Source organism: Kogia breviceps, chromosome 1, assembly GCF_026419965.1.
Source record: "Kogia breviceps isolate mKogBre1 chromosome 1, mKogBre1 haplotype 1, whole genome shotgun sequence".
In the NCBI taxonomy this organism is placed as follows: Eukaryota; Metazoa; Chordata; class Mammalia; order Artiodactyla; family Physeteridae; genus Kogia; species Kogia breviceps.
The window spans coordinates 40492183-40517038 of record NC_081310.1 but is presented as its reverse complement, the minus strand read 5'-3'; the positions used below and the strand labels follow the sequence as shown (position 1 = coordinate 40517038).

At 42.2% G+C, this 24856-nt stretch overlaps 1 protein-coding gene and 1 pseudogene across 1 annotated transcript in view; both read left to right on the top strand.

The window, feature by feature from the left end:
• Window positions 1–24856, top strand: part of SMYD3 (SET and MYND domain containing 3) — a 739596-nt gene that overhangs the window by 563957 nt on the left and 150783 nt on the right. The window contains exons 6-8 of the mRNA XM_059068124.2: window positions 698–765; window positions 1807–1909; window positions 8129–8239. Of these exons, the coding sequence (XP_058924107.1) occupies window positions 698–765; window positions 1807–1909; window positions 8129–8239 (282 nt within the window). The remainder of the gene's footprint in view (window positions 1–697; window positions 766–1806; window positions 1910–8128; window positions 8240–24856) is intronic.
• LOC131764712 (non-histone chromosomal protein HMG-14 pseudogene) lies at window positions 10922–11272 on the top strand (annotated as a pseudogene).

Below are 24856 nucleotides of genomic sequence, written 5' to 3'. Positions count from 1 at the left end.
GCCTGTGCACCACAACTACTGAGCCTGTGCTCTAGAGCCCATGAGCCACAACTACTGAAGCCGCGCTCCACAACAAGAGAAGCTACCACAAGAGAAGCCGGTGCACCGCAATGAAGAGTAGCCCCTGCTAGCCGCAACTAGAGAAAGCCTGCACGCAGCAATGAAGACCCAATGCAGCCGAAAGTAAATAAATAAATTTATAAAAATAAATAAATAAAATAATGAAGAGAAGTAAATCTAACACATGGCACATATTCTTTAAAATTTCTCTTTCCTGCTCCATCCTTATTATTTACTTATTTATGGCTGCGTTGGGTCTTCATTGCTGCACGCAGACTTCCTCTAGATGCGGTGAACGGGGGCTACTCTTCGTTGTGGTGCACGGGCTTCTCATTGCGGTGGCTTCTCTTGTTGCGGAGCATGGCTCTAGGGCACATGGGCTTCAGTAGTTGTGGCTCGTGGGCTCTGGAGCACACGCTCAGTAGTTGTGGCTCACGGGCTTAGTTGCTCCACGGCATGTGGGATCTTCCTGGACCAGGGCTCCAACCCGTGTCACCTGCATTGGCAGGCAGATTCTTAACCACTGCGCCACCAGGGAAGTCCCAAGGATCCTACATTTTATTTTGAAAATTTTTGTTTTCTTGCCTATGAAGTTTCTTAGGTGACTGGTAATTCTGTCTCCTCCTTGTTTTTACAGGTGATCTGCAACTCTTTCACCATCTGTAATGCAGAGATGCAGGAAGTTGGCGTTGGCCTGTATCCTAGGTATGGTGGATGGCATTTCGTTTACTGGAAGAAGCAACTTTAATTCCCACCCACCTCCCCAGCCTTTTAAAAGTAGTTAGAAAGGCTGTTACAAGCCACTGCTTCAAGAGCCACGCTTGAAACTTAATGATAAGTTACAAGACAATGGAAAATGTGAAGTTTAAAAAAAAAAAAAAACGTTTTATATCCCCACATTATATGCTATGGTTTTAACAAAGAGGCATACCTCAGACCTAAATTCTTGTTCTCAGGAACTTTGGGGTAAAAAGTTGGGGATTGTGGGTGCTAATAAACCATCAGGCTGAGATTTTGTTATTCCCCCACCCTTCTGGGCTGATGCACACGATCGTTTCACCAGACTTGCCGTACTACGCCAGTTGGCTTACAGTTATTTCTAACTGTAAATGTGGTGGCAGCTGAAATCCATTCCCTCCCCAGAAGGAAAAAAAAAAAAAAAAAGGTGCCTCCAAGGTAATAAAATGACGTGGCCATGGCCCAGAATGCATGAGGGTCTCGTTAGCGAGATAACCTAGCGTTCTGTTGAAGAGGAAGTACTCCTAATTATTCTTCAGTGTAGCTGTGCATGTTCTCGTGCAGGTGGCAGTTCCTCCAAAGGAGCTCGACAAATGCGGTCCCGTGCGGGAAGCTCAGTGATGTCTTGGCCGCGGTTTTAACTGCCGTATCCCATTATCTCAGAAATTATTCCCTTGCAAGTCAGTGTTTCTTCCCATCTTCATGTTGGGTTGCCTTACTGGCTGGTATAATGAGACAACTACCTCCTGTCACCCATCCCCCCGAAGGACTCAGGAAATGTTTTTATTAACAAACTTCCCTCATGAGCCTCCGTCTTGGGGAGCGTTTCACTTCACAGGAAGTGGGCTAGTGGCCCCAGAGCACTCAATCCCTGGTACACTGTCAACCTTACCTGTCCCCCTGCCCCTAAGCTAAAGTGTCTTTTGCCTACAATAGTCGTTAAGTTTAGATATGTGACTCCATCTACTGGGCCACGATGGTCTCTCCTTTTTTTTTTCTTTCCTGCAGTATGTCTTTGCTCAATCACAGCTGTGACCCCAACTGTTCAATTGTGTTCAACGGACCCCACCTCTTACTGCGTGCAGTCCGAGACATTGAGGCCGGAGAGGAGGTAAGGAACCCGTGTTTCCCACTGGCTGGCCTCCTTTTCCATCAGAGACCCTCTCAGCAAGGCCCTGCCCTAAAGCCAGTTGTGCCTGAGGGGCAGCTTTTCTTTGTCCTTCTGCCAAGGAGCAGATGTATAGCACCTCTGCCCGGCGACTGATTTACCCGTCACCTCTCCCAGATTACAGATGAGCTAACGTTTTTTTTTTTAATCACCATTTTTCTGGATGACGACCGTTCCTGTTGTACGTGTGTGGGTGAGAGGCGTGTGTGTGACAGAGTGTGTGTTTTGTGCGTATGACAGTTCAGGGGCCCCTCGCATCTCTGCAAGTGGTCACCCTTCCATAGGCAGGGAGGGCAGCCCAGCTTGTGAATGAGATCCCAGGGGCTTACTTATTCCCAAGGTCCCTGATTGCATTTCAGAGGTGACTCGTTTTTACCTTCATGTTAAGAAAGCAAACGAGTGTTACTCTTTCAGGTTGTCAGTTGGACCTTTACCAACCTATCAGCATCAGCATCTCTGGGTAACTGTCCAAGCAAAGATGTGAAGGAAATAGGGGACAGGACGTATGACCTCCAGCAGTGAACTGGCCTTGACCCTTTCAGTTTTGCAGGCTGCCCAGCCAGCCTCTTTTGATGAGGAGCCTTCTCAGAAGCCCGAGGTCTCGCAAGGCAGCTGCAGGTGGGCTGCTCCAGGGCTGCTGAACCCGATCCTGACAGGTTTTACACAGTTACTACCCAGAATTCTGGGTTATAGATATTTACACTTTTTAGAACCCAGTTTCTTTCTACCTTCCAATTTGCTAAAGTGGATATTTATTGCAAGGAAAACAGATCATCATAAGCTTTTATTGAATTGATGCAGCCCTCAGCCAATAAAACCTAAACTCAGAGGTACCATATTTTACGTAGACAGGGATTTGGCTTTGATAAGGCTCGGTCCAAACTGATTTTCAACTGAATAAGCTGTCTCTTATACAGCCACTTACTGAATTTCCAATTTTTAGCATCAGTGTAGTTGGTACACTGGGATATCTGTGAACAGTATATAGAATTTCGATTTTTTTTTCCTTGGGTCATATGTGACTTCAAGGCAGGTAAGAAGAGGGGACCACTATCCAATTTCAACATTAGTTTGGGAGCTGAGGGATGGCTGCCTTTTGATAATGATGGTGGTGGTGGTGTTTTACTAAATTTAAAAAGAAAAGATAACTTGACAAGCAAACAGAAAAACTATTGGAAACAGTTGGACTTTGCAGAAACAACCAAGAAATCTCTTTATATCTTGTGTTCTAGGCTTGGCTGCCAGTTCTTCTCCTTGGTTATTTTTCATTTAGTTGAAAAAACACTGTCTTTTGGTGCTTATTTCATGTCCTTCTCTTTCCATCTCTGGAGCAACAAGCAAATCCTTCCTCTTGCCTGACACAGAATATTCTGCTCAGCATCAGGCCCTGCAGACTCAGATATTTTTCCCTATGGTACTTATCAAAGCGGCTTCTCAGCAAAGAGAGGATTCTCCCCATAAGTCCTTTGTATACCAGCTTGTTCAGAAAATAAATTTCTTTCCCTACCATTATACATGTCTTGATGCATGACGTTTTCTCTGCTCACTTGCTTCCCCTCTGTCTGCCCACCATTTCTACCTGTCTTAACATAATACACCCCTCAAGGCCCTCTCAAACATCATGTCTTCTATAAAACTTGTCCTGATTTCTCAAATTAAAAGATCTTCTCTTCTGAGCTCTCTCTTACAGCGGTTATTAATATTTCTTTGGCACTTATTCCAGCCCTTTTGGTGACTTCTCCACTCAGCTGTGAGCTTCATGAAGATAGGCAGTTGTGTCTTACTGTGTCTCCTTTAGCACCTAGCACTTTGCCTTACACCCCAGGAGGCATTCAGTAACACTTCGTTGGGTTGACTCTGTTAAATCGAGCATACATGGTGTAAAGACCAGCAGTGTTTCTCACTGTGGGCGCTGTTGGCATCCTGGATGGGACAGCTGTTCGCTGTGTACAACTGTTGCATCAGTGAGGATCTCCCATGTCTAGTCCCTGCTCAGTTCATGCTTGTAGCCACCCCAATACTGAAAATACATCCTGCACACTTAAAACCGGCCCCTTGTGGTAGAGGTAGTGGAGAGGGAGAAAGGACATTTTGGGGTTAATTAAGAGGGACAATTCCTTTTTACTGTGCAAATATTGGGTTTTGTGAAATTGGATAAAGAAAGGAAATGTAGAAATTGTGTATTATAGCATCAATTTTGCATTTTGGCTTTATTGCTCATTAGGGCCAGTTTTAAAATGTGCTATTTGGGATGGAAGTACCAGAATGTAGGCTGCATGAGAGAAGACTGGATAGCGCCTGGAATATAGAAACTCCTCAGTCTGTATTTGTTGAGTGAATGAATGAGGTTTGCTGGACACAAAACCAGAGGTGGAATAGAACCTTAGACCCATTTTGAAACTACCACCAATCCTCAGGTGTGTCCCATGGGCCCCGGAAAGAAAGTAACATGAAAGCCAATGCATTGCCAGTTTGAGATGAGAACATTTCAAACCTCAGACAAGGAGAACTGGAAAATTACACAGGGTTCCACCATAACAGAAATTTCTTACCTTTGTTTCTCTCCACATAAAGTCATCCTTTGGACTTTTTGGACCATTTCCCTTCATACCAGCACCACTTATAACACTTTGCTGTTTAAGGTTTTTCACTGTAATGTTGAGTTCTGGGATGTTTTGTGTCTAGCAGGGGGTGGGGGCTGTTTTTTGTTTTGTTTGTTTGTTTGTTTGTTTGGGTTTTTGTCTCTCATCCAGCACCTTGTACCAAGAGATGTGTGTATTATAGTTTAAGTCGTGGCTCACATGCTGGGTTGCTGATGGCTGCCTCTTCTGGGTTTTGTTAAGCTATGAAACACATGTTATCACCTGACAGTCTTCAAGAACATGGATCATGGAAGAAAGCTGGACAGTCCAGGCCACCCTCATGGGATTTCCTGGTTAGAAGAGATTGTAGCTGTTACAAATAATGCCATTGGCTTCCAGTGTTCTCTGGAGCCACAGCAATTGAGAGAAATGTGATTTGCACAGATTGAGCATATCAGTATCCCCGAGTATCAGTTTTCATCTAAAATGTTTTGGGATCATAACAGTCTCTGTCTCCTCCCAGCCATCTCTATTTGCTAAGTCATTTAACAAATTCACTGCATGCCTACTGGTATCATGTACTGGGCTGGGCGTTGGGCATACAAAGATGAGTAAGACCTTACCTTGCCTTCAGGAATTCAAGGTGTAATTGAGGAAGCTGACACAGAACAGAACACAATAATAGAATATGAAAACTAAAATAGTGTAAATGGGCACAGGGCTTTCTAGAAGTTCAGAGCAGGGACACTCAAGTGGTGGTAAGGATCAGGGGTGGTGGGAGAGGATAAGGAAGGCTTCCAGAGAAGTGACTCCTAGACTTTTAAAGGATCCAGCGAGTTAAAGTTGGCCAAGACAGGGGCAGGCATTCTAGACAAAGCCACAGGGGCCAGGGACAGAATGGTGACTTCAAGGAACAGGAAGCAGTTCACATCAATAGACTGGCAAGTTCGGATGTGACCAGCGGATGAGGGAATGTGCAGGGACCAGACCAAGCAACCATGGGGGCCTTACTGAGGATCTCAGTTCACCTGAAGGGTCTGTAACAGTGCCTGGTATATAGGATGCACTCATTAACTATTTGTTGGAAGGGAAGGGGACAGGATATGGGGCATCACTGAAGAGTTTCAGCAAAGGAATGGCACGGTGAGTTTTTCCATGTGTAGGCAAGATTGGGAGAATGTTGCATAATCCAGGCAAGAGGTGACAGTGGCAGCCTGAAGACGGGAGATTCAGGTGGTGGCTTGTGATGGGGGATCTGAAGAATATATTTATAAGCTAGAATTAGCAGAATTTGAAAATTGACTGGCTCTGAGGGTGTGACAAAGAGAAGAGACATGAATAACACTATGGTTTGACTTTAAGGAGAGGGAGGATTTTTCAAAGTCTATTTTCAATTAAGAGCCAGTATTAGAAAAATTTATAATTGTGACAATGTAATTCAAGAAATGAAGACCAAGTGTAATTTTAATTTGATCTTATTATCCACTCCAAAGTACATAATGAGAAGATGGGCTTCAGGGAAAAGGGGTTCACTCTGCCTTGAAATTTTCAAGTAAGCAACAAATTCAATATCCAGCAAATACCTTTCATGATATTACTCTAATGTTGGAATTGATTTACTGCATTTTCCATAAGAGCGGCACTAAAACGTCAAAGCAGCGGTCAGTAGCATTAATATTTTAATGCAGTTTTGTTCTTTGCCATTAAAACATCCACTGATCAATGGCACATTTTCATATATATATGTTCCCACTAAATGAGCCCTACATTTAGTGAGCAGATTCTCCATTAAAACTAGTGAGTCAACGAGTCTTTAATAAAGGTTTTTATCTTTGGTTGATAAAATGATTTAGCTGTCATTACTAGTTAGTTATCCGGCTTGTTTTTCCCAAAAAAATATGAATAAAAATGTTTTTGCCATTGAGACCTTCAGCTTTGATACAGTGTATTTTTGCAGACTTCAATGGCGTGAAAGAGGCATGGGAGGAACTGGACATTCTTCATTGGAGGAGGCGTATTTGAGCCAAGAAGGAGGAGAGAATTTTGAATAAGCTGAGAGTGGAGGAAAGGGCGTTGGCTGGTGAAGGCCAACACCATACACGTTGCATGGCGTGCATTGTTTCAGCGTGTAGTGGTGTACATGATGGTGACAGACGGTAGCGTGTAGGGAGAGATGCGGCGTCTAGAAAGGCAGGCAGAAAATCTTCTGGGGAAGCCTTGTGTATCCTTATCCTATAGGCGGGGAGAAACCATCAGAACTCTTTGCATAGAGAAATGACATGATCAAATATGAGCTTTAGGAAGGTCTCTCTTAAAGCAGTCTAGAAGATGCAATGTAGACTGACGGCAGCAGGGAGGCCAGTTAGAAAGCCATTGCACAGTCCAGGTAATGGTTCCAGGCAGTCACAGAATACTGAGGGAAGCCGTAGGAGTCTCTTTTGGGGGTTAAATGAAGTAATTAGTCTCCTGTTGCCCATTCAGTGCCTGGCGTGATCACTCTTGAGTTTTGGCCCTTGTAATAAACTCTTAGGTTTGTCAAGCATATATCTCTGGTGTGACCGGCCCTGGATTTGTTGACTTCACGCTGGGCCCATTGTAATCACCCGATAAGTACTACCGATTAATCTGACCCGATAGCTGGGGCTGATGACTTAGAGCCATTGGGCTGGATTGAGAATGAGGGTCCTAGAGTTAACCCAAAAGGGAACACAGAGATCAGCTCATTTTAACATCTCTCCTCAAATAAGGAAACTGGGCCCCTGAGAGCCTGATAATTCAAGATGAGTGTGTATGCTGCCCCAGACTTACTAACAGGCTGTTTCAAAAAGTGTGCTTAGAAATCGGTTATTTGGAGTTTAAGAGGAACTTGCCTGATATGGTGGCCTTTTGTACCTCAGAGGCAGCTCTGGCTTCAGATCATGAGGCAAAAGAAAGATCTAGGGAATTAAAAAGTGGCTGTGGTCTCAGCTGCAGGAGCCCAGTTGTTACAGACTATTGCTTAGCGAGGGCTTGAGACAAAAATAAATAAATTTATTTTAAAAATAAATAAATAAAAGCCTCACAAGTAAGGGAACTGTCTACTAAGTTCCAAGATTCCAAATCTGGTTGACCCTAAATTCCATGAAGCAGCTACAGAATTGATTAGGATTTAAGAGCAATCTGGCTACATAACCTGCCACCCATTTGATTGCCAGGATAAATTTGGCTTCTTTGATTGCCAGTGGTTACAAAATTTATTACCAAAACTTAGTAATATCAAACATATAACAGCTCTTGATAGTTTACTGTTTAGTGAATAAAAGATAAGGTACAAAAGTATCTAGATTTAATGAGCCCAGTTCTTTAAAACGAATATATGATACACATGTGCTCACCATATAACAAAGACTGGAACGTAATGCATTAACATTAACTTTACATGTGATTGTTTGGGTGGAGAGGCCATAAGTTGTATCTTCTCCCTTACACTTTTTGGTGTGCAATAAAAACGTGTTTTACTTTAATGATTCACAATAATAGCCATTGGTTAAAGAAAATGATCACAGCAGCCGTGTGACCCCTCCCTCTCTGGCCTCCGCAGCTCACCATCTGCTACCTGGATATGCTGATGACCAGTGAGGAGCGCCGGAAGCAGCTGAGGGACCAATACTGCTTTGACTGTGACTGTTTCCGGTGTCAAACCCAGGACAAGGTATGTTGTATGGAACCAGCTTGGAACAGCTCCTGGGCAATATCTGCATGGTTTCTCAGAGAACTCTGCTTTTATTTCATTAATCCAGAAGTAAATGACCCTCAGTGCATAGTAGGAAACAAAGGTAAATAAAATAATACATTGTGCTGCATATGTTTTATTTCCTGGAACTCTTATCACCCACCAGGCAGTAAGAGGTTTAATCTCAGGTAAGGATCCATGGAGTTTAGAGTCTAGAGGGAATGTAGGTGTAAAACGTGTAATTAAAAGGACACTGAAGGCCAGAGTGCTATTGGAGCCTGCGGCAAGAGGGTTAATTCTGTTACGATTGGTAACAGCTGTTGCTCAGTAGTAACCATCTCAAGTTTTATCTAGTTTTTTATTTCTTTCAAATTTTTTCTGTAAGCCTTTCTACTGCACTACTTTATCAGATGGTGACCACTTATCTAGCAACTTTTACTCTCTGAGAAATGAAGAAGAGCCAAAATAAATGCCATAAAGATAATGAATAAACTTTTTTCATATGAATCTTACACTTTCCTCACATTGAACCTGTTTACTCTTAGTTTGCACACAATCAGGTTATCTAATGAAATCTTAACTTTTGTAGAGTGTTTTACATTTGTTGGAATTCTTTTGTAATCATTATCTCATTTGAACTTAATACTCATAAATTAAGAAACAGAACTCAAAAAGGTTCAGAAATATGCCTCTGGGAGAGGATGAAGGAAAAGTGGCAGCACCAAGTCTCAAACAGATCTTTTGATAAAGCTAGTTCTCCTTCCCCTGTACCACAACTACCTGTGACTTCTGGCACTGACATCGATGGAGACAGGTAGTTGCTTTCACTGCATGCGAAAGGACCATGAGCTCATTCTAAAGATGCAGGAGTCAGTGATCACGATTAGTTTTTCATTAAAAAGAGCTTTTAGAAATAAGTGAATTGAACGGGAAAAGTTGGACCCATTGCTAATAGCTCCCCAAGATTCAGTCCACTTTAGTGTTCCCGTTTTGCTGTTCACAAACATTCCAGGAATCATAGGGGATCCCCTGAGATTCCTCCTCAGATTACAACCTGGAATGGCAGGGAGCAAGCTAACTTCTCATCAGCATCCTTGGTTGGGAATGGGAAGGTTTTTGGATTTGGTGCCTCTTACATGCCATCTATATGGCAGACCCTTAATTTTTTTTTTTTTTTGAGTAAGTGATTGTTTTATTAAAGCTGGGGTCATTTTCACTTTTGGCTTATTGTTACAGTTGAAATCTGGGCTAAAAGAGTATATTAGGAAAGAGTTTGGCTACAAATAACAGATAACCTGACTAAAGCTGGCTTTAGTAGGTGTGATGTGTTTTTCTCAAGAATTCTAGAGAAGCAGTCCAACATGGGAGCAGCTACCCATAGGTCTCATCACAGACCCAGAATCCTCCTGTGTTCCTCCTTAGCTAGCCCTAGCATATGCTTTTGTCTTCATGGTGCCCGGATGACTGCTGCCCACAAGCCCTAGTCAGTGCATCCAAGCTCTAGACAAAAAAAAAAAAAAAAAAAAAAAGGGTGTAAATAAAATGCAAAGAACAAAGGGAAATCCTCCTAGGGATTTCCACCTATATCTTATGGGTCAGAGCTATGTCACATACTACTGTAGGTATAAAAGAGGCAAGGAAACAGAATTTTAGCTTTCCAGTAGAAGACAAGAGAGAAGAAAGCTGTGGATAGCTTTTCAGTAGCTGATCTACAGTGTCTATCATATCTGTTAAGACCATTTTCTTTATTCCTTTGAGTTCAAAGTTTATTTGAGATAGGATTGTCCAGAGAAAGAGAACCAACAGTGTGTATGTGTGTGGGGGGGGCGGGGGGAGAGAGAGATTGACTGATTGATTGATTGATTGATTGTAAGGATTTAGCTCATGTGATTGTGGGGACTGAGAAGTCCCCACATCTGCAGTTGGCAGGCAGCGGACCCAGGATTGCTGATGGTGTAAGTTCCAGTCTGAAAGCTGGCAGGCTGGAGACCCAAGAAAGCCAGTGTTTTGGTTTGAGCCCAAAGGCAGGAAGAAACTGATGTCCCACCTAGTCAGGGAGGAGGAGTTCTCTCTTACTAGTGGTAGGGTCAGCACTTCTGTTCTTTTCAGGGCTTCAACTGATTGGGTGTGGCCCACCCACATTGGAGAGAGCAATCTGCTTTATTCAGTCAATTTATCCAAATGTTGATCTCATCCAAAAACTCTCTCACAGATATACCCAGAATAACATCTGACCAAATGTCTGGGCACCCTGCAGCCCAGTCAAGTTGACACATACCGTTAGCCATCATAAATATTGTGTTAGAGGTAGGCCAAGCTATATAATCAAAAAAGTACTTGAGGGCTTCCCTGGTGGGGCAGTGGTTAAGAGTCCGCCTGCCGATGCAGGGGACACGGGTTCGTGCCCCGGTCCGGGAGGATCCCACATGCCGCGGAGCGGCTGGGGCCGTGAGCCATGGCCGCTGAGCCTGCGTGCCTGGCGCCTGTGTTCCGCAGTGGGAGAGGCCACAACAGTGAGAGGCCCAAGTACCGGAAAAAAAAAAAAAAAAAAAAAAAAAAAAAAAAAAGTACTTGAGGGTGGGAGGAGTGGCAGCATGCAGCTTTGGGAAGGTGTGTGCAGTAGCCCACAGGCACCTGGTGCACACCTGCCCCACCATCATGATGCCCAAGAGGAAGGTCAACTCCACAGAGGGGGTGGTGAATGGGGAGCCCAGGAGGAGATCAGCAAGGTTGTCAGCTAAGCCTGCTCCTGAAAAAGTGGGAATGAAGCCAGAAAGACAGCAGGAAAGGATATATCTTCAGACAAAAAAGTGCACACAAAAGAGAAAAAGGGGAGCAAAGAGAAAAAAGGCCAAAGTGGCTAAGCAAGAAAATAAAGACTTACCTGGAGAAAATGGAGAAACTAAAAATGAGGCGAGTCTAGCCTCTGATGAAGCAGGAGTAAAAAAGCCAAGTCTGATTAATATCATCTACCTTGTCTTATCAGTGGCCCTTGTCTCCCTTCTTGCATGATCCAGAGGAATATTTTTATCAACTATTTTGTAAATGCAAGTTTTTTTAGAAGCTCTAGAAACATTTTTAAGGAGGGAATCCCACATCCCCACATTTTTTAAGTGTAAAGGGTTTTTTTTAAAGAGGTGAAATCATTTGCTGGTTGTTTATTTTTTAGTACAACCAGAAAATAATGGGATATTGAATAAGGAGGCTTTGATTGTCTTGGGTGTCAGCTTAACATTACATAGATGGGGATTAGTTTTTATATCTTATAATACAAAGCATACTAGATGGCAATTTGGAGTCACATTGTACATTTACTATGTCTTGAACATTTTAAATTACTTCCATTCCCATGTTGTTTTTGGTAGAATTGTTTCCTAAAGAAAACTACCCCTTGAGCTTGGCTGTCCCTTTAAGAACTGTGTGCGTTCCATAACATCTTTGGTCTTGGTAGTGCAGTTTTCCTAACACTTTGGTAATGTATTGCAAAAGATTGAAAATTTGAGTATATAATGTATACGATATTAAATTGTGAATTAGTGGTATTTATGATGTAACAGCTAAACAGTATTTGAAGATATTGATACTTGATTTCCTATTAAGGAAAATTTTCCTTCAAATTTTAAACTGGAAAATCACTGGAATAACCGTTTAGAAGAAGAATCACAACTACGTGATTTTTCAGATTTTAAGAATTGTACAATTTTTTTTTTTTTTTTTTTTTTTTTTTTTTTTTTGTGGTACGCGAGCCTCTCACTGTTGTGGCCTCTCCCGTTGCGGAGCACAGGCTCCGGACGCACAGGCTCAGCGGCCATGGCTCACGGGCCCAGCCGCTCCGCGGCATGTGGGATCTTCCCGGACCGGGGCACGAACCCGTATCCCCTGCATCGGCAGGCGGATTCTCAACCACTGTGCCACCAGGGAAGCCCAAAGAATTATGTACAAATTGAAATGTCTGTGTACTGATCCTCAAAACAACCAATAAGATCTCAATTATGAAAAAAAAAAGTGCTCTGTTACTCTGCTGTATTCCAGTCCATTCTGTATCTTACAGACTGAGTGATCTTGGGCAAGTCATTCAGCCTCTGTGATTTGCTCCATCGTCTGTAATACAAGGGAATTAGACAAGATGGTCTTAAGGCCCCTTCTGGCTCTATTATCCCATATTTCTGTGAAATGTCTCCTAGTGGAAATGAGTAGGATATGTATTTAGGTGAAAATATAAACTTGATTTCAATTAGTTCATCAGTTATATTTTTGAGTTTCTATTTATCTGAGAATTTTGCTCTACTTAGTGATATAAACATCCCTTCTGAAATCTCTATACTGTTGCTTTGATTTGCAAAAATACTACAGAGGTAAATTCAACTTAGCCCATCCCCAAAAGAGCATAAGTTAAAAATAAGTTCAAAAATTAAATTTACTTCAGTTCCTAGACTTAAAGTTTTCAAGCTTATTTATCTGCTTTTCTTGGAACCTAGAAAATTCATCTCAACAGGTTTCTGCATCAAGCAATATTTATTACGTGCCACATCTGTATGTTAGTGGACTTGCATGGTATCATGTTTCAGGAAGGCAAGAGGCCTTTTAATAACAGGTGTAATTTGCATTTGTGGAGTTAGTTGTCATTTGTAATCAGCAACAACTTAAATTCTGGAAGAAATAAAACTTACCTTCTAGAGGAGGTTTTGGGATGATTTGGCTTGTGCAGGTCAAAATCCAAGGCAATAGAAGCAGAACAGACCAAATAGAATTGATTGTTTCCATAAGTTTGTGGATAGTACATAGTGTGCTTCCTTGAATGTCACATGCTTTATTGCAAAAAAAAAAGTTGTATTTACTTTCTTTCCTAAGCCTGTTACATATGATCCTTCTTTTAAAACACAATGTCAGTCAATTTACTCACAGCACTCTTGCCTCATTCCTAGTTTATTGAAATAGCTCCTAATTGGTCACTTGGCACTCAATTTCTTTCCTTTCATCTCTTTTGCGCACTGTTTTTGAATAAGCTTTCTGAAATAGCACTATTTCCATGCCGTTCTTTGCTCAGAATTTTTAAAATATTCAGCATTATCCCTAGTCTTCAGGATAAACTTCAGACTCTTAGCTTGGCATTCAGTGTCCTACAAAGTCATGACCCCAAGATCCAGCCTATATTTGTTTCTTTTTTTCTCTTTTCCTTTTTCCTCTCTTTTGCAACTTGTTTTACCTCAATTGTTTTATCTAATTATACCATTTCCCCACCCAAAAGATTCTGAATTGGCTTACAGGCACCATGCACACATATACACATATATGTATCAATATATACATGTATATGCAATATAACAACAATAAATTTTATATTGACTTGTGAAATAAGAGTGACAAAAAATAAGATAAAAGCAGGTTAGAACCCAGAATGCATTCCATATGATCCTATACGGTGACAAGAAATAAATCACAAATTTGCTTTAAATTTCTCAGCAGCCAAAGCTAAAGACTAATTTCAAAATGCACAGTAGCTGGAAGACTGGACACATACATGCTCCTCAGCTGAAGCAGTTTCTCCTGGAACTGAGGCCTGAGGCACTCACCAAGGGTCCCACTGAGACTGAATGAGCAATATCCTTATCAGAATCCGCAGTGACTTGAAGAGCTGATTTTTATAATATTCTTCAGTGTGGTTGATTGACATAGTTTCACATTATAACTTAATAAAAGAAGTAAGGAAGGTGAAAATTTATGTAATCTATGTTCTCATCTCTCTGATGGTTTACTTCACTCCAAGAATAAAACTGAGACTATATAGAAGAAAGCAAGAACTGCATGTCCTTCAGGTAATCCTTCCTTATTTCTTGTAGTCTTTTAATTTTTTAAAAAAAATTTTATTAAAGCTATACATGTATACAGTTTGAGAAGTCAAAGTACTAGACCCAAGTTGAAAACTTTAGTGCCTTCTCTCCTGCTCCTGCCTGAGTCCTGCCCCACCCCACCCTCGAGAGTGCCCCCTTCCAGCTTCTGGCATTTATTCCATGTTTCTAAAACTAAAGTTCCCTTAAGTCACATCCTAGGGATTTTTTTTTTTGCTATTGGGTTGGTTTAATGACTATTTTTTATTTCCAGGATTTCAAATTTGCTTTTTTTCCCCATATCTTCCAGTTTAGGTTTTATTTCTACCTGTTCCTGTTTCATAATTTCTTATTCACTTCCAATGCATACTCCTCTGTTATTTATCTATTTGAGCAGCCTGATCATACTTCAAGTCTTGGTCAGTCAGTGCTGTAGTTTATTTTACTGGAGTGAAATTGTGTTCTGATTGTTGATTTTTGACTTTTGTTGGTTATCTTCCTTAGTCTTGCATTTCACTATGTGTTCTGGAATTTTGTATGGCAGGGCCGTTTTTAGCGGAAAGTCTTTTTATTTTGTTCCTTTTTCTCCTCTCTGTGCATCTGCTCTGTCTGGTAGCTTTGCACATGCCTCCCTCAGGCTCCTCAGGCCCCAGTTCAGAATCCAGACTTAATGGCATTTGGAAGTGTTGCGCCACAGCAATGTTGAGGCTATTGTAGACCTGGTTACTTAGGCAATGGGCATCTGACTCCTTACCTGGAGAGACTAATATCTGTGCCTTCTAGCCTTTCCAGGTCCAATAGTTTCCATAAATGTTTATCCCAAGGAAACATGTCATCAACCTATATTTTCAGCCTCTTTTTGTAACCAGGGGAGCCTCACCTCATCCCCTGCCTTTAAGCTTTAAAGCAGACTCTACTCACCTTTCTTCTGTGAAACATTTTTATCTCTTTTAACCATTGGAACTGAACTCGTGCCTGTGACTGCCAGCTTCTAGACCTGAGGCCCTGGCTTCGGCTTTGTTGAGTGCTCTGCATTTCTGTTCTGTTACTGGTCCAGGGAGAAGTTTATCTTGTTTTTGAATTAGTAAAGCCACTTTTGGTTTTTCTTTTTATATTTTACTCATCATTACTATGGGTATGGAGGAGAAGAGAGCACCTCCAAGTCTGAACTTCCAACATCTTGTTGGAAGCCTGCTGTTCGCTCTTCATAGCTAAGAATTCAAGTCTGTGCCGGCAGAGGAAAATATGAGGATAAACAATGATCTAATTCTCCTGAGGGCTTCCAAGCATGTGTGTACTTTTACCCAGTACCTGCCTGTCTGTGGAGCAGAGATCTGTGTCTTGAATCCCTGGGCCTTCTTTGGAGGGAGAGTTGGGTAGAATCATTCTGAAAATCTATCCATTTCAAAAGCAGTTTAATAGGAGGAAACGCCCTAAGAAGCTTCTCATTCCTTGATGGTACAGTTCTAAGTCCACCAGCTCTCATTCTCTTTTGTAGAAATGAAGCAATGTTAATGATTGTCTTTGGTAAATATTTCAGTCTCTTCTCAGAGACTCTCTTCTGTAACATGGAGTCACCGTTCTTGGGTCCCTATGAGGCCCTTCACTACACCTGTGGGTGACGGAGCCCAGAGTAACCCAGCATCCTTCAGAGACACGACTAGTACTGGCGAGAGTGGCCTCGGTTCCTGTATGTGCTGCTGCACCTTCCCCAGGCTGTCACTCTTAAACCAGGAAGACTGGGGAAAGAAGGCAGCCTTGAACCAAAGGAAGGAACAATGACTGTCTGAAGAAGGAGTAAAGGAATGTAGGGTTAAAGCTGTATTCAAAGGAAATGAGAGTTTACTGCCGAAGAAAAAGTTTTTATGGTAACTTGAGTCTATTTGAAATATGAGCAATTACTTAAAGGTCATTAGAAAACCAAGATTTTTTTTCTGCTGCCTTCCTCTATTTCGCTAAATTAATGGTAAACAGGAATGCTTCGTGGTGCGATGATGAGTCCAGCCAGCGCTGAATTGTTTTATATTTAAAGTTTTAACAGTCTAAGCAGAATGTGTTTCCTGTTTCTAAAGTTTTCATCATAACTGAATTACATTATCTTCAGGAAGATTAGGAAGATTTGGCAGGGAATTGAAGGAGAGAGAGAGAAAGAGAGAGAGAGAGAGAGAGAGAGAGAGAGAGAGAGAGTGTGTGTGTGTGTGTGTGTGTGTGTGTGTGTGTGTGTGTGTGGTGAGTTTTTAAGTAGTCAAACCTAACATTACTGTGTGTTACCTATCTTGCTTCTCCAAACAACCAGAAGAATGGGTTTCCCAGGAGTGGGTGCAGTGCTGGCCGTCATTAACGTTAAAGCGAGGAAAGGGGTTTATTGATTTCATAACCACATAATCCCAGCTGCAGTGTCACTGTGAATGACTGGGCGAGGCTTCTGCGCGTGACACAGTGGACACAGCGGGCTGTAAAGTCAGCTGGGAGAGAAACACTGTAGCTACCGTGTTAGCCCTGGCATATGCTGTTCCCCACATCACAGGACACAAGGCTTCAACACGCTCTTCTCCCCAGAGAGCAGACAGCTTTGCCCCCCAGGCTGCTTCATGTGACTCTGGTTTGTCCAAAAGCCCACGCCACGGGTAAGAGGGTCTCTGCGTAATTTGTGGTGACATGAATTCCACTCACAACCTTTCCAACTGTTGCACAAAAATTCTTTTCTCCTGGCTTTTGGTGTAGAAGAAGCTCTGGCTTGGGGAGCGGATTCAAGGATGGCAGCTACTGTGACATGGAAGTATGTGTTCTTGTGTAACAGGCACATTACCTCGCTCAGCACATGGCACACGGTGTTCAAGGAGTGCTGTGGAATGAGGTGCTCTTCCTCAGAGAATATTATCATCAATATTCAATATTCAATAATATTGATAATATCAATATTATCATATTGCCTGCCAGAGCTTCGGGGGCACTTACTGTGTGCTGGGCATGCGAACTGGGGGATTATGTACCTCGTCTCAGTTAATCTCCGTCATTTTATGAGGGGAGTGGTTGCTCTTCTTCCCACTTTGCAAAGGAGGTATCTTCAGGAGCTATATTCTTAACCACTCCACTATACTGTCTCTATAATTTCATGAATAACTTACACACTTTCCCTATCTTAGCTTTTAAATATTGGAGTATAATTTGCATTCAGTAAAATTCACTCTTTTTAGTGCACAGTTCTATGAGATTTGACAAATGCATACAGTCTGCATCACCACCACTAACAAGATACAGAGCAGCCCCACCACCCTTCCCCAGATTCTTTTATACCGCTTTACATTCAGCCTCCACACCCGCTTCCAGCCCCTGCTAACCCCTGATCTGCTTTCTGTCACTATAGCTTTACCTTTTTCAGAATGTCGTATAAATGGATCCAAACAACCATTTGATTCTATCTTCCTTCATTTAGCATAATGCATTTGATATTCAGCCATGCTATTTCTACATGCATGTAAATATATAATCTCAGTATTTGGTTCCCTTTTACCGCCCAGTTGTATTCTATTATGTGGCTGTCCCACGGTTTGTTTATCTGTTCACCGACTGAAGGCCATTTGGGTTCTTTTTCAGTTTTTGGTGGTTATCAATGAAGCCACTTTAAACATTCACATACAGGTTTTTGTATGAATATAAATTTTTATTTCATTTGGGTAAATGCCTAGGAGTAGGATTCCTGGGTTGTGTGGTAAATATATGTCAAACTCTGTAAGAAATTGCTAAACTGTTTTCCAATGTAGCTGCACCATTTTGAATTCCCACCAGCAGTGAATGAAACTGCCAGTTACTTCCCATCCTTTCCATCACTTGATTTTGTCAGTTTTGCTTTTGTTTTTGTGTTGTAATCATTCTAAGAGATTTATAGTGATATCACATTCTGCTTTTAATTTGCATTTCCTTAATGACTAATGATGTATTTTTTTTCATGTGCTCATATACCACCTGCATATCTGATTTGTTGATATATTTGTTCAAATCTTTTGCCTATTTTAAAGAGGTGTTTTCTTCTCCTTGAGTTTTGAGAGTTCTTTATTCTGTATACAAGTCTTTTATCACATACATGTTTCAGAAATCTTTTCTTCCTGTCTGTGGCTTGGCTTTTCATTCTCTTGAAAGAGTATTCTGAAGAACGGAAGTTTTAAATTTTGCTGTAGTCCAGTTTTCATTATCTGTTTTTAACAGATCAGTCTTTTGATGGCACATCTAAGAAATCTTTGCCTACTCCAAGAGGATAAAGATTTTTCTCCTATGTCTCCTATTAGAAATTTTATAGTTTTAGGTTTTAGGTTTGATCCATCTTTGAGTTAATTTTTATATATGGTACAAGGTTTATTTATTTATTTATTTATGCACACAGATGTTCCATTATTCCAGTACCATTTGTTAAATCAATATCTTATGTAAGACAGTTGGATACTATAGAAAAAGTACAGAATTAGATATAGGAGTAGTTGGGTTCTAGTCTTGGAGCAATAACACTGGTGATGTTAGCCAGAGAGATCAAGTCTGAATGGTGGGTAACAGGGCAGTTAACTCTACATGCTTTAGAGGCATGTAAAGTCTGCTGCCTCCTAACTATTTGATATTGGCAGGTTTCCCTATATTAGCCTTAGTTTTTTCTTTTGTAAGATGAGAATAATCCATAGCTGGCAAAGCTGCTGTTCAATTAGATAATGTAAGTCTAGCTTGGGAGATGGTAGTTCCTCAATAATGGTAGCCATTATTTATTGAATGATCTGAGGAAATAGTCTATATGGAAAGTTCCAGGAATTATAGCATCCTCAGTTCCCATCATTTGCTGATCAGGTTCTCCGAATTGCTCACATAATCTTCTTGATAGCTTTTAAAGTCTTCCCGCTCCAACCTTTCGTAATCTCTGATTCCTTCCCCTTTTCTGTCCCTTCTTTGTGGCTCCAGTGATGACTGTGTCGCAGTGGTTGGTGCTTTTCACTCCTGTATTCTCCCTGGCATAGCCCCCTCCCCAGCCTGGTCTCTCTGTCCTGAGAGGGGAACTGACCTGTGTCCAGACTGGGATATCTCACTGCCCTCCATCACGTGCTGCCCTGTTCACGCCTACAGTTCCTGACATGACTCCTACTGAGGGGTGTGTGGGCAGGCTGTATGTAGGGGTGTCCAGGTATGTGTGTGTTGGGGGGAAGTGTACTAGGGCGGGGCTTTCAGAATGAGTAAGAAGACAGCGCATGAGTGGCACTGCACAGAGTGATGTGCAGGCCATTTCTCCCCTTCCCCCCAGATCCCTGGACAAAATAGATGTCATCCTGGACTCTCTCTCGTCAAGTTCCCTCCCAAAGGAGATGATGCTCCTTTTAGGGTTTACCACATGGGACTTGTTCTCCCTTTCTGAGTGTGACCATACAGAGTCTTATGCCCACAATGAAACAAAAATAATGAAACTCCATGGGAGCAGAGATCAGACAAGGCTTCCCTTGCCATTTATTTGTTACTACAGTGCAGGGGAGTGTGACTCACCCTTCCTCAGCCCTGAGCCTGAGAACAGCCCTCTTCAGTGGTTGCAACAGCTTCAGGGCTCCGAGGTGGGTAGAGACCGGCTCATTTTGCAGTGGGAGTGACAGCAGAGGGCTGTGCCTAAAACCCGTAGCTGACCTATAGCGGTGACAACGGGAAGGGTGTCCCAGACGTAAGGAGAGGGAAGACGGGGTATTCTAATCCCTTCACTTATCTTAAGGAGATGAGGAGATGATGCCATTCAGAAATAACTTTTATTTGTTCTACTTGCAAAGTACATTTGCTGGGCTCAACAGCAAACTCGAAGGCTGAGACTTTTGGCCCATGGTACCTGCTCAAAGCCCTTCAAATAAGACATGCTTGACTTCACAGAATTTTGGAATCCTGCAGATCTCGGTCACACAAACTTCCACTAACATCTCACTGTTGTAATGTGGGAAGAAGTAAATAGTGAACTTCATGATAACTATTTGGGGCTCACTATGTGCGTAGTCATCGACAGGCCCCTGCAGTGACACTGCCTCCTTGAAGGGATGAAGCTGGGGAATTGGTGCCACTGGTGAGAGCTCCAGGAGAATACGTAGTGCAGGTCTGTGAATTGGGGATGGGGTGCTACCAACTGTGGTTCCACTTCCTTAGCTCCTTGCTCTGAAAAGTAGCTATAGAGCTCCAGGTAAATATGTTATGTCGAGCACTTGCATTTCTCCACACTCTCTCCCCAAAACCTGCTGAAATGATGGTCACATTGGGCTCTTCCTACGTGTTGTTGAGTGCATACCTTCAGATCCTAAAAGGTGGACACAAGAGTGCATACTTTTTACTTAGATCCGTAAATACCACAGAGGCTAAGTGGTATGTCAGAAGGAGTCAATTCAGTTTGAATAGCTGGAAGAAACATTAGGCATCTGGTTCAATACCTTCCTTGTATAGAGAGGAAAAATGACTTGTACAATGAGTGACATTGGAGAGTCGGGACCAGAAATTCCAGGTATCCTAATTCTGAGGCAGTGCTCTTTTGATGAGGCACTGTGGTTACTGCACCTGGGCATGGGGGCAAAGGTTAAAGAGTAAATTGGCTAGAAATTCCCCTTTGACTGTTTCTCTTGAAAGATCATTTCTGTTTGTTCACTCCTCATTTTAAAGTTCTTAAAATAGTGTCTTTATCCAATTTCTCAAGTCCTTTGGATAATAGAACTATAGAAATAAAAACAGAAAATGTGTATAGTAGCATATTTTCGTTATGAATGTCTGGATAGTTTAGCATGTTTTAATTAGAATGTCTGTCCCAGACCGTGGACTAGCATTCACTAATGCTTTCACTGCCCAACCAGGAGGATGAGACTAGGTCAAGCCTATAAGAGGAGATTAAACCACTAGCTACTGTGGGGCATCTGAGGAGCCTGAACTCACACCCCGGGAAATGTCTTGGAGGTTTGGAGAGTATCGTGTAGCAGGAAGCTGCATATGGTTCAGTGTTCCTGGAGGATAAAGGCTGGTAAGGGTAGTGATTGGGGACGAGGGGAGAGGTGTGCCAAGCAGAGTTTGGATTTTCATCATGGAGGGGTGGGAAGCCATTGAAATTGAAGAAAGTAAGGGTTGGCTTTTGACCAGCAGCAGCCAGAAAAAAATGTAACAGTGTGTGTGTAGAAACAGAGTGAGAAACTATTGCACAAGGAAGGAGAATCATACACTCTAAAAACAGGCGAGGAAATTAGTGAGGTTCTCACACTATTCCATCCAGAAGGGCTTTTTTGAGAGCTGCTTTTGCGTATTTGTGATGGCAGCCGTTCCCCCTCCTCACCGCCCCAATGAATGAGATGTTATTGGGTCCAGTTAATACCAGGGGATATAGCAACGGGTCTGTTTCAAATGCTCATCTGCTTACAGGCTGTGTCTGGGTGCTTCAGTTAAAGTCTAGAATATTTACCAATTGTGCTGAGTATTAATTGCTAAGGAGAGGTGTGATGGTTCTCTGAACTAACTGTACTTCTTGGTAATTCGGATATTGTATTGTTTCAGATGCAGACGTCGGCATGTCTGCTGTTCTCTTTCAACCTTTATTGCCAAGTCATTTTCAGACCCTGAGCACTCTAAAAAGTAAAGAAAGATGTGGGCTTTCTCTGTCTCTCATTTTGATATGTAAATTGGAACCCTGGAATTATTAAAGCATTGATAACGCTTTCCTGTCTGTGAAATTAAAATTTGAAAGCTGCAGCTAAGGGCCCATAAAAACAGTCATCTCCACATTTGTCATTAAATCCCTTTATGCGATAAATTTGCATATCCTTAATTTAGAATCCTCTTGCTTTTTTCAGAATTTAGTCAATCTTGGCATTTTTTTCAGTGCCGTCTTATGCTAATTTCTTTATTTATTGTGCCTCTTAAAGTGAAACACATAAAGTAGCAGCTAGTTAATAAATTATGTTTTCTACAAATGAAATAAAGGCATGTTAATTATTTCTAAACAATTAGACCGCATTCAACATGGAGAGTTCCTCAGTGGGAATAGCACACAGCCTCAGAAGATGAGAAAAATTCCCTGCATTTGACATCATATCAGTGCATATCTACTTTTTACAACCACTCTTGCTACAAATAAGGTCAATTAAAGTCATTGTTAGAATTGCACAGAGTAACCTGCAAATCCATAGCACTGCTTTTCAGCTCAACAAAAGGCCCAGAGCAGCTCTTTTCTGAAGCTGCAGATCACCAGGTCCAGCAGCCCCGTAACTTAAAAAGGGACAAGCAGAACCTCCCATGTGCTCAGAGAAGCGCTGTAGAAAAATAAGACTCTAAGGAAAGATGAGGGGACTAGGACTCTCCGGCCTGCAAGGGAAGGGGTGGGGACTGCATCCAGGCAGGGTGACCTGCAGTGTTTAGTTGTCACTAAGCCTGGGGACATAGACTTAAACTGCAGGTATTTGGAATAGATGTACTGACCTTCTGAACTTTTTTTTTTTTTTTAAACATGGTGGCATTTCCTCTGTGGGGCATCTTCTAAGAACAAAGTGTTTCCCATCTGTCTGTTGCTTGAATTCCAAGAAGCTGCCCAGTCCTCAAGTTCCAGAATCCTTTGATTCCAATAGGTTCCTGGATAAGTTAGATAGGGGGAGGCGGGGGGAGGATTTTAAAAATCACACGTACTACCACTAAAAAAAGAATTTCACCCTGAAAATTAGAGTTTTTTTAAAATCACCCACTCTGGGTTTGGGCCATTTCACCTGTATCTGCTGATTCACATCACACGTGATCAGCAAGCATTTGCTGAGTAACTGCCATGTACTCGAAGGGCTAAGAGAAGACCCTGTTAACCGAGGCTCCCGGGAAGCAGGCCAGAAATAGGCAAGAATGAGAAGAGGGTGAAGCCTGTTAGGTTTTTGCCTATATGCTTACCCTGTCGGGCCCATCTGTGTGTCGTGATATCCTGTTGGTTTCCAGGGATAGAGATGCTGGGTGGTCAGAAAGAAGCAATTCTCCTCCCTGGTCCTTCAGCATCAGCACTCAAAAGGAAACAAATTGGTACACAGGAAACAAAGTTTACTTCTGGACTTCAGTCCCAATATTTTTGTTTGTTTGTTTGTTTGTTTCTGTTTTTTAAGCACGATAGAGTGGCAAAGAGAGAAGTGAGAAAGGGAGTTTAAAAAATGAAAGAAAGGTGGTAGACCATTTTGTTCTTTACCCCAAAATAAGTGGAAAATAACAGGATTATTACAGTGTCTTGGGTTTCAGACTTTTCTTTGGGTGGTTTCAGGGTTTGAACAAGGCATCCCTGTCAAGTTTATTTGGAGTATGCCCCTCAGTCTCAGTGCTGGGAGCCTGCTTTAGATGTTATCTGGATTTTTCTGAGCTAATCTGACACCATTCTATAGTCTGGAAAAAATAAACTGTTTTCGTAATGCTGTTGGTTTAGTATCTAAGTATCAAGGGTGTACTCAGTGAAGAGCCAAAGGATTTTTAATATTTGTAGCAGAGCTTTAAGGGATTGTTTATGCCCTTTCTGGATTTGTCATTTCATACCTTAAAGATTAAACAGACAGGCTTAAGTGTAAAATCACTAATATTGTCCATTATGGGCAATGACTGAGTATCAGCCTCAGTTTCTTACTGGAACAATCCCAGTGCTACTGTGTTAGCAATTAGAGAAGCCCCGCCTACCCTTTCTATAAAGTATAGCTGCTTGAAAACAGTTTGCCTACATAAGTCCCTCTATTGATTGAGCTTTTCATGCTACCATAAGCTCATCCCAATAATTTTTACCCAAGAAAATTACTACTCTTGCCATCCAGCCTTTCAATTAAGTATGCTTTGCTATGAGATGTAGCATTTAAATTTTTATTAATTTAAACATTTTGTGTCAACAGAAGGCAGATCATTATTAACTGGTACAGTCTCACAAAATGCATACACGTCATAGAAAAGTAGTTAACTTCCTCATTGTATTGCCCAACAGATGTGTATCTGGATAAGAACTGGGGCCCCAGGGTGCTCTAGTACATTTATTTATTTTTGTACTTTAAGTCATTAAACTGTTGACTGAGAGGCCTTGTTGCAGATTTCCAAAACTTTGTCCTCTTTTGCATCGCTCCCTTCCCCCTCCTCCACCTATGCTTAAAAGTAGGTTTAGAGCAGTCATCTAAGATTATCAATTCACTTTTGGCTTATTGTAATAACTCCAAGCTATAGAGAGCCCATTGGCTCTCTTTCAGATGAGTTAAGGGCTTGATGACTAAGAGAGTTGGGGATACAGAAGCTAGCAGGGACTTTTGGTGCAAACCTGCGGAAGGTTTAGCAGCAGGTGTGTTTGCTGGCCAGCACGCCAGAGTGAGGCAAGTCCAGACCTCGTGACCACACCAGACCGTTGTCACTTCCTTCCTTCACAGCTCTGATTCTCCAAGGATTTCTTCAGCACCATTCTCTCCTACCTGGACTGCTTCACTGCAGGGGTGTGCTAAGTGGGCTTCCTCTTTCTACCCCGCTGCTCCAGAATTTAGCTTTCACACGGAAGCCAGAAGGACGTTTTCAGGAGGGACCTCAGCCACTCCCCACGTGCTAAAAGGGGAGACGGGGTGACACTGGCAAGACCCCTGTGTGGCCTGCCCCTACTCACCTTTCCAATCCCAGCCCCGTCTCCTGGCTGGAACTTGCCAAGCTCTTTCCTGCCCTGGGGTCCTCGCACGTGGCTTCCTGGTGCCTGCCTGGCTCTTTATCACTCTTCAGCTCTCACCTCAGCCTCCCCTCCTCAGGAAGTCATCCTCGA